Source organism: Poromitra crassiceps (assembly GCF_964638095.1).
Source record: "Poromitra crassiceps genome assembly, chromosome: 3".
In the NCBI taxonomy this organism is placed as follows: Eukaryota; Metazoa; Chordata; class Actinopteri; order Beryciformes; family Melamphaidae; genus Poromitra; species Poromitra crassiceps.
Window position 1 is genome coordinate 66,518,369 of NC_139625.1, and position 10,264 is coordinate 66,528,632.

The 10,264-nt window shown below is 43.8% G+C and overlaps 1 protein-coding gene across 1 annotated transcript; it reads left to right on the plus strand.

The window, feature by feature from the left end:
• Positions 1–1,445: 1,445 nt before the first annotated feature.
• Positions 1,446–8,756, plus strand: LOC310773871 (kelch-like protein 41b). Its single transcript, XM_083633862.1, has 6 exons — positions 1,446–2,639; positions 4,495–4,652; positions 5,496–5,603; positions 7,034–7,219; positions 7,383–7,529; positions 8,355–8,756. Exons 1-6 carry the CDS (start codon positions 1,527–1,529, stop codon positions 8,464–8,466), a joined length of 1,824 nt encoding a protein of 607 aa, XP_083489988.1. The 5' UTR covers positions 1,446–1,526; the 3' UTR covers positions 8,467–8,756.
• Positions 8,757–10,264: the final 1,508 nt, after the last annotated feature.

Consider the following 10,264-nt stretch of genomic DNA (forward strand, 5'->3'; position numbering starts at 1 on the left):
ACAAAATAAATAAATAAATAAAACAATAAGTCATTGCTTGTGAAGCATTGAGAAACCAAAATGGGTTAATTGTGACCGAAAAGGTGTAGGCTGAAGCCTTCACTTATAGCACCTAAATATTTTTATAGTTCGCTGTAGATTTATACGGTGAAAATAGAAAATAAATAGATAAACATAGTATATATTTATAATCTATATGCATACTGCATATCCATAATTGTCAATTTAAAAGATAACTTTGGAAGTCAAGAAAGTCGCAGTTTGTCGTGAAACTGAAACGTAACATTTAGTTTTGTATGAAACCGTTCAATCAACTACATCTCTCGTCTCGCACTTTATACGTCACATCAACACCAACATGGCCTGGCGGGAGACAAAGTGATGACGTCACTTACGCGACTGGTTTTGTGTAGTCTTTCTAATTTATAAAAAATTATAGTGCCACAGTTTTAGGACAAACTGTGATTTTGTTGACTTGCAAAGTTATCTTTTAAATTGACAAACATCATAATGTGTACTTCATGGTACAATTCAAGGAGGGGATACCAACACGTTTCGACTCAAAGAGTCTTCATCAGGGCTGATGAAGACTCTTTGAGTCGAAACGCGTTGGTATCCCCGTCTAGAATAAAGGATTTTTAATATTATTCAGAGTGCCTCGGATGTCCTTCTCTGCTCCATTCAATACCTGGGGAACTTCCTGCAACCACACTGGACAGCTACCTCTTTTTTTATCTTATATCTATATATGCCTGATCCTGGAAGAGCACCTGATTTTTACTCTGCCATTTTATAGGCTATTGATGTCTCCTTGACCCAATGCAGCACTCCCAATTGTATCTTTATATTTAGGATCAACAAATTATTGTCTCTCACCGTTCACCACCACTCATTTTTTCTGACATAGGGCCCTACCGGAAGGGGGGTGACTTTGGCTCTCTATATAGGCTAAGGCTAAGTAGATAAAAGTCCAAATCAGTACATCAGTTTGACTGTAATTAGAATGAATGAATGAGTGAGTGAGTGAGTGAGTGAGTGAATGAATGAAGAACAGACACCAAATGAAAGGATAACCTGTCCAAAGCCAATAGAATATAAAATACTTTAAGATATGACACTGACAGCTCTAAATACACTCCCTGTAATGTGTTCAGCTGGAGCCATGCTATTCAATAGCTTTGACAGCATTGTCTCTGCTGTTAGTCAGCCACATGACACTTTGGGAGCTGAATCATGGTGGTATATCCCCAGGCTGCACAGCCAGTTGCTTCTTTCAGTCTGTGACAGCAGCTGCTAGAGCCAAGGCTCGTACTCATTGGGCCCAGTCAGATTCCAGCGTTGGTGAAGCAGGCAGAGGGAGCTATATTTAGAGGGGGACCGGATTAAATTGCAGCGTCTTCAGACCGGGACCCTTTTTGCTGCTCTGTCCTTTCCAGCCAGGACTGACTGCCAAGAGGACCTGTGGCCGCCATCTCCTTCCTCTTTCCGCAAGCCCCCTTCTTCGCCTTGTCCCCTCCTGACACACAATGGACCCTAGTGCCATCAAGGAGGAGCTGCGTCTGTTCCAGAGCACCCTGCTCCAGGATGGGCTGAAAGAGCTGCTGAATGAGAACAAGTTTGTGGACTGCACCCTGAAGGTGGGCGACCGCAGCTTCCCCTGCCACCGGCTGATCATGGCCGCCTGCAGCCCTTACTTCAGGGAGATCTTCTTCACAGCCGACGGCAAGGAGGCGGAGAACACCAAGGAGGTGGTGCTGGAGGATGTCAACCCCACCGTCCTGGACATGGTCATCCGGTACCTGTATTCGGCTGAGATCGACCTCACCGATGACAACGTTCAGGACATATTTGCTGTGGCCAACCGCTTCCAGATCCCCTCTGTCTTTACCGTGTGCGTCAACTACCTTCAGAAGAAGCTGTCCCTGGGCAACTGCTTGGCCATCTTTAGGATGGGCCTGGTGCTCAACTGCCCCAGGCTAGCCGTGGCTGCACGTGACTACATCGCCGACCGCTTTGAGCTCCTCTACAAGGAGGATGAGTTCCTCCAGCTTGCTGCCCACGAACTGTTCGCCATCATCGGCGGAGACTCACTGAATGTGGAGAAAGAGGAGCTGGTGTTCGAGGCCCTCATGGCCTGGGTCCGCCACGAAAAGGACAGCCGTATCAAGATCCTGGGAGACGCCTTCGACTGTGTCCGCTTCCGCCTGCTGCCGGAGAAGTACTTCCATGACAAGGTGGAGACCGATGACATCATCAAGGCCGACCCGGAGCTCCAGAAGAAGCTCCAGGTCATCAGCGATGCTTTCAAGGGGAAACTTCCGGAGGTACCCAAGAAGAAGGAGGGGGAGGAGGGGGCAGACAAGGACGGAGGCGAAGAGGAGGACAGCCCATTCCCTGGGTTCCTGAATGACAACCGCAGAAATGGCATGTACACACGTGACCTCGTCCTGATGATCAACGACACGGCGGCAGTGGCGTATGACGTCATCGAGAACGAGTGCTTCCTGGCGGCCATGTCGGACCAGGTGCCGCGCAACCACGTCAGTATGGCATCACAGAAGAACCAGCTCTACATCATTGGAGGGCTGTTTGTGGATGAGGAAAACAAGGATCTGCCCCTGCAGTGTTACTTGTATACGGTAAACCAGTTAACATATTATGAAACATTTATTTGATTGTTCTTTATTGCAAAATGTTACATAAAACTGGACTGCTGGATGTTTGCAGGGTTGGAAAATGTGATGTAGTGGTTAATGTCTTAAGCAGCTACGAGGAACTGAAACAGTCTAAATTTAATACTGAGGCATCAGTATTAAATTGACACTTTCATACCTACATCAGTAAATGACACTATCAGCGAGGAGATTGGCGATTTCTATATAGTTATTCCAAATGCCTGTGTGCTGGTCGCGCACAGTGGGACATCCTGTGTTCATGTCCATGTGAAACTGGTTGTATGAATGAACAGGGAATTAACCAACAACATTAACCTTAGGCACGGTGGCTCAGTGGTTAACACTGTTACGTCGCAGCAAGAAAGTCCTGGGTTCGAACCCCGGTCCGTCCCAAGTCCTTTCTATGTGGAGTTTGCATGTACTCCCCGTGTTCGTGTTGGTTTCCTTCGGGTGCTCCAGTTTCCTCCCACCATCAAAGATATGTATGCTAGGGTTAATACTACTCCTGTCAGTGCCCCTGAGCAAGGCACTGGAGTTGGTCAAGGCTGAGAGGACTTGCGCCCCATAGTCCTCACATAGCACTGTAAAGCATAAATTGGACTCATCTGGTCAGTTGAGGATGACCTAATCATTATGCAGTAAATAAAACAGCGGGGTAGAAGCCCTGGACGGCCTGTCACAGCTCGGCCGACCCGCTCACAGCGGGAGGAGACTCGGTGTTCAGGAAATGCAGTCTTCATTCCAGGAGAACACTACCGATTTTGTCCACAGGGGCCACTAAAGTCAACACAAAATGAAAGTTCATAATAGCTCCTTAAAAAATTTCTGTATTGTGATTACGAATCCTTATCCATCCACATTGTTGGCGAAAAAGATTTCATCATTATCTGTCTACTTGACTCACAAGCCATCTCACAAGAAGCATCCACGTTTTCCTTTTTCATTTCATCCCATTGAATCATAACCTTAATGTAAATCAGAGCACAAACTCAGAGAGGAAAATGGGACAGACATTCATCAGATTTTTTGACCAACTTTTAGTGTGACTGGGTCACTGAGTATATTGTCCCAATTCTTTCTGCAATCGACAGGAAGATTATATTCCCCAGGTTGCCCATCCCTTGAATAAAGAAGAATACTGATGCTGAGAGTGATGCCAGCGAAAAAGGCCTCTAATAACGACGTTTTACAGAAGGATCAATATGGGAATGCTATACTGTACGATGATTCATACGCTTCTTCTTGAGGAAATATAGGCAGAGAGCTAATATGGTGCCTTTTTCCTCCACTCTCTGCTATAATGTATTCCCTCAACATTTGCTCCCTGCACCCCCTCAGCAAGAGGCTGAGGTCTGTCAAGACTAAAACCTCTCACCACAAGAACAGCTTCTTCCCAACTGCCATCGGCCTCATCAACAAGGCCGAAAAGCCCCCACTGCTAAAGACTCTACCACCCCCACCCCACCCCCGTCACCATACGTACATTAACATAGCTGTAACTGAACTGCATACAGTAGGCTACATTAACATTTCTGTAGCTGCTTCTCTCACCACAATATTTTTATATTATTCTTTTGACGTTATTACCGGTATTCACTTATCTTACATACTATTTATCACTCAGTCAGGACCTTCTAATTATTGTGTATGTTGTATAATTATATTGGATTGCACCTTTTAATTTTTTGTCATTTTATTTTGTGATTTTGTCTTCTGATTATTGATGTCAACCACTAGGCTAAGTCAAATTCCTCGTACATTATGTAGCCTATTACGTACTGTGGCAATACAAGTGATTCTCATTGGTTTTCCCCTGCAGTTGGATCCACTCTCATCCGAATGGCTCGCCCTGCCACCCATGCCCTCCCCAAGATGCCTCTTCAACATCGGAGAGAGCGAGAACCTGCTGTTTGCTGTGGCTGGAAAAGACCTCCAGAGCAACGAGTCACTGGACACCGTGATGTGTTACGATGTTGAGTCAGTGGTATCTTTGTTTGTTCTTGCCTTTCTTTTTCACACCATTTCTTAACATCTGTAAAGGGTTCAGCTGATAATTAGCTTGAAGAACTTATATTGAACAATATGATGTAAATTGATTCATGTGATCTCACCTACCTAAGTTGCTCAGATTGTTTCTTCATGAATTCAATTGGATTTGGCTCTTCCATGAGGAAATCTACGATGTAACATTTACATCAAGGTCCTCGGCAAGACAGTAGAGGTCCAGACAAAAACAATAAACACATCATAATGAGTAATGAGAAGTCTAAGAAAAAGTGAGAGAAAGAGACTGGATAGAGAGAAAGATAGAGAACATGTTGTTGCAGGGGGTGTCTGGGTAGTGTCGAGGTAAAAGCAATGGCATACCACCACGGAGACCAGGGTTCAATTCCCGGCAGCGGTACCTTCGGCTTTGTCAGACATTCCTACAGAAACAATTGGCCGTGTCTGCGGGTGGGAAGCCGGTGAGGTATGTGTCCTGGTCACTGCACTAGCACCTCCTCTGGGCACCTGTTCGGGGGGAGGGGAACTGGCGGAATAGCGTGATCCTCCCACACACTACCTCCTGCCAGCGAAACTCCTCGTTGTCAGGTGAAAAGAAGTGGCTGGCGGCACATGTATCAGAGGAAGCATGTTTTAGTCTACGGCTCTCCCCCGATTGGCAGAGGGGGTGGAGCAACGACAGGGACAGCAGGGGTACAATTGGAAATTGTTCTCCAATTTTGTAGGATTCAAGGAGACAGAGACACAAAATGAGACAGAATGTTCGGTAAGGAGAGTCACCAAGCTGACCAAATTGTCACCTGTATCCCTTTCTAGGAGGATGAGGTGGAGTGAGACCAAGAAACTTCCTCTGAAGATCCACGGCCATGCTGTGGTCTCCCACAAAGGACTGGTCTACTGCATTGGAGGAAAGACAGATGACAAGTGAGTGTGTGTGTGTGTGTGTGTGTGTGTGTGTGTGTGTGTGTGTGTGTGTGTGTGTATGTGTGTGTGTGTGTGTGTGTGTGTGTGTGTGTGTGTGTGTGTCTGTGTGTGTGTGTGTGTGCGCGCGCGTGCCTGCGTGTGTGTGTGTGCATGTGTGTGTGTGTGTGTGTGTGTGTGTGTGTGTGTGTGACAATATGCTGTGAGCTGCAGCTGTTCGTGGTCTATCATTCAGCTATAGGCCTACTGTCAGGCTGCACTGTAATATAGTGTTATAGAGCTACAACTAACATTTTTCTCCAGCATTAATCTGTTGATTATTTTCTAGGCTAATCGATTGTCGTTCGCTCTATAAAATGGCACAAAATGGTGAACAAAATTGATCACTTTCCCCCAAAAGCCCAAGATGACATCCAATGTCTTCTTTTGTCCTGACCAACAGTCCACAATCCAAAAATAATCAGTTTACTGTCATACAAGACTAAAGAAACCAGAGAACACATTTAAGAAGTTGGAAGGAGATCATTTTTGTATAATATATATTATTTTTTAATTAGTCAAAATAGTATTAGTTAGTGATTAATTTTCGGTTGATCGACTATTGCTTTAATCAACTAATCATTGCAGCTCTAATTAGTTAGTTTCCCAGACTGTCTAATGTGATTCAATAACGGCAACTGTATGCATTATTGTGGATTGGGTGGTGACTGATCTAAACTGCCATCTCAAATTACAGTAATATTTGCACTGTCTTGTCATGTTGCATTTCCTGGATTTCACTTCCTTTAAAGTCTGTTATTATCTTCCACACCCTGAACATGTGCTGTAATAATATTTACATTGCATACAGTAATCACACAATGTGCTGTAAAAGGAAATAACCCTGACGACAAAGAATGTTTAATCATCGTTTGTCTCGAAATATATGCCATTCGTTAAATCATATGTAATTTTCTGCATTGTTATAATGTTTCATGTGGGGAAATAAAAGCTGCTTTTGTAACAATTAGAAGTGATCAGAATCAGGTCAAATAATATTCTAGAAAGATTTTTTTTTTATTAGTTAAAATAGTTAAAATAAGTGTTGAATAGCTCAATATTCTGACAGCAATCACTCATAAAGAGTGTTTGCTAGTAACATGGGTCTTCTTCTTTGCGGGAAACAGAAGAGAAAATTGTAGAGAGAGAACTCTACAAAGAGGATTGAGTCAATATGGTTCTCATTCCCAAGTAGTCCAATACTGTTGGTGACCCGATCCAGATCACTAACCATGAGAACCATGTTGACTCAATCCTTCCTCTGTCACTTACAGCAACTTTAAACTTGCAGATGAAGCAGCCATCTATTGAGCCGTATGTTGTGGCCCATATCAGGCCTTAATGCCGTAATATTTTCTGACTAGACGTTGAAAATTCTTCCCTCTCCCCCACAGCAAAGCCCTCAACAAGATGTTTGCATACAACCACAAACAGTCGGAGTGGAGGGAGATGGCAGCCATGAAGACACCCAGGGCGATGTTCGGAGCCATCATCCACAACGGCAAGATCGTGGTGGCAGGCGGAGTCAACGAGGAGGGCCTCACCGCTGCCTGCGAAACATACGACTTTGGAACAAACAAGTAAGAACCTGCTCTATCCTTTTTTACCAGCTTGTGTTCAGAAATATTCAAAGGATTTAAATGACACGTGTGATAAGAGTTAAGGTGCATTAGAACACTAAAATGAATGCGTCCACCTCATAATTTGCTGTATCGCTAATGTTGTGGTGGTGGATCTACTCAGGTGGGAGCCCTTCACAGATTTTCCACAGGAGAGAAGTTCTGTGAACCTTGTGAGCAGCGGGAGCTCCCTGTACGCTGTGGGCGGCTTCGCCATCATCCAGATGGAGAACAAGGAGGTGGCACCTTCAGAGGTCACTGATGTCTGGCAGTAAGTCTCCTGAAGTCATGGGGCTGGGAATGGGATTGCAGAGATACATTTTCAGCAGTTACTATTTTCAACATTCCATTCACTAGATCAGAAAGGGCCGACTTCAAACTTGGGGAGTGTGCTTAGGGGGACCTGATGGAGTGCAGTGCCGAATTTCATGCCATTTGGCATAGTGCCACCTACTGATAAAACAAAAAAGTATTTTATCTCGAGAACCATTCCTTGGATCAACTTTAACCTCGGGGAGTGTGCTTAGGGGGACCTGACAGAATTTAATTCAGTGACGAATTTTGTGCATTTCAGCATAGCGCCACCTACCTATAGACGGTTTTAACTTGACAACAAAAACAGTCTAAATTGAACCCCCGCTCACTTCCTGTTGCAGTGTTTGCTATGGACATAAAAGAAAAAAAAACATTCAAGTGCAGGACTGACCATTCTGTGAAAACCGTCTATACAGCTGAGCAGCGAAAACAAAAGTAACGATGTCGAGTGAATATTTCTGCAGTTTGCCGAATGCTGAGGAAAAGGAAGTGCTGTGGGGTTGCGCTCTGGTGAAAACCGTCTATACCTTACACACACACAACACAATACCAGGCCAGAGTCCCAGCAGTGGCCTGATAATCTAGTTCTTGAAAAGTGCTGCACATGAGCATGCTGGGTGAGCACGTGTAGCGTGCAAGCCATGTCTGCGAGCCTGCGAGGAATGAGCACTGCCAGTTCAGCAGGCCTGGTGAGGGACGCAAAAGGACACTAGAAAGGAGCGCTCTGAAGAACAACAGAACAGTTGCCATGGTTTCATTCTTCTCTCCTCTTCCTTGTTAGATACGAGGATGACAACAAGCAGTGGAGTGGCATGCTGAGAGAGATGCGTTATGCCGCCGGCTCTTCCTGTGTGTCCATGCGCCTCAATGTTGCCAGGATGCCCAAACTGTAGACCGAGCCACTTTCACAGTCTTTCTGAAGCCTCCATCCACCCTTTAGGATACTCCCCCCTTCCGTGAACTGTCTGCAAGACATCTCAACCCCTTTGGACTCACTTTCTGTCTCAAGTGTTGTTGTTTTTTCTGTTCGGTGATTTTTATCTGTAGTATTATATCAAATTTGGTTCTTCTGCCTGCAAAGACTGCATCGCCACCACAATATTACAAACAGCCCCCAAAACTTAGATTGATCTATAAGGTTCTACTCATGTCGTTTGTAGCTCTTCTTTTGTAAAATAAACCTTTGTAAACCTCCTTTGTTCTTTTGATTTCATGTGATATGCAGTGACTCAAAAATGAAGAACTCTTCGCACATCTATGCTTTAAAATAGGGGATGGCTGAAAGGCAGCAGCCAATCAGAATGACCACATGCAGTAGACATCATCAATTAACTATAAATAGAGATGTGTTACATGAAAAAGTTAATAGTTATACATGTGAATGCAACAAGGCTCACAAATAGGCAAAAACAGATCAGAAAAAATTATCAGGTGTATACATATGAGAACATCGTCAAACTATATCTCTATCTTATAAAGACTGCATTTATAAAATTGTCACCCCCCCCCCAGGTGATAGGGTGACATATTAGATACCACAGTAACGTAACAAAGAAGTGTCATGGTGGTGATGTCCTGATAACCATAAGAAAACTTAAACAAAGGACAAGTGAAGACAAAAGCACTATAATATGCAGTATATTGTCCATATATGGTAGTGATTCGCGGGTCAGGGTTTTTTAAGGCCCGCACCAACCCAACCCGTCAGTTGGTCAAAGTACAGATCTTGTTACCCTCTAGTTAAAGTATTTTTTCACTCCTTAAACCCCGTAGTTATACTATAACTACACTCCTTAAACCCCGTAGTTAGACTATAACTACACTCCTTAAACCCCATAGTTATACTATAACTACACTCCTTAAACCCCGTAGTTATACTATAACTACACTCCTTAAACCCCGTAGTTAGACTATAACTACACTCCTTAAACCCCGTAGTTATACTATAACTACAGTCCTTGTACCCCGTAGTTATACTATAACTACACTCCTTAAACCCCGTAGTTATACTATAACTACACTCCTTAAACCCCGTAGTTATACTATAACTACACTCCTTAAACCCCGTAGTTATACTATAACTACACTCCTTAAACCCTGTAGTTATACTATAACTACACTCCTTAAACCCCCTAGTTACCCTGTAAGTACAGTGTGGTACCCCGTAATTAGCCTATAAGTACAAAATTGGTCCCCTGCTTCATAATACAGCCCGCGACCCCGTAGTTAGACTATAAGTACAGATCCTGTTACCCTCTAGTTAAAGTATTTTTTCACTCCTTAAACCCCGTACTTATACTATAACTACACTCCTTAAACCCCCTGGGTTATACTATAACTACACTCCTTAAACCCCATAGTTATACTATAACTACACTCCTTAAACCCCGTAGTTATACTATAACTACAGTCCTTGTACCCCGTAGTTATACTATAACTTCACTCCTTAAACCCCGTAGTTATACTATAACTACACTCCTTAAACCCCGTAGTTAGACTATAACTACACTCCTTAAACCCCATAGTTATACTATAACTACACTCCTTAAACCCCGTAGTTATACTATAACTACACTCCTTAAACCCCGTAGTTAGACTATAACTACACTCCTTAAACCCCGTAGTTATACTATAACTACAGTCCTTGTACCCCGTAGTTATACTATAACTACACTCCTTAAACCCCGTAGT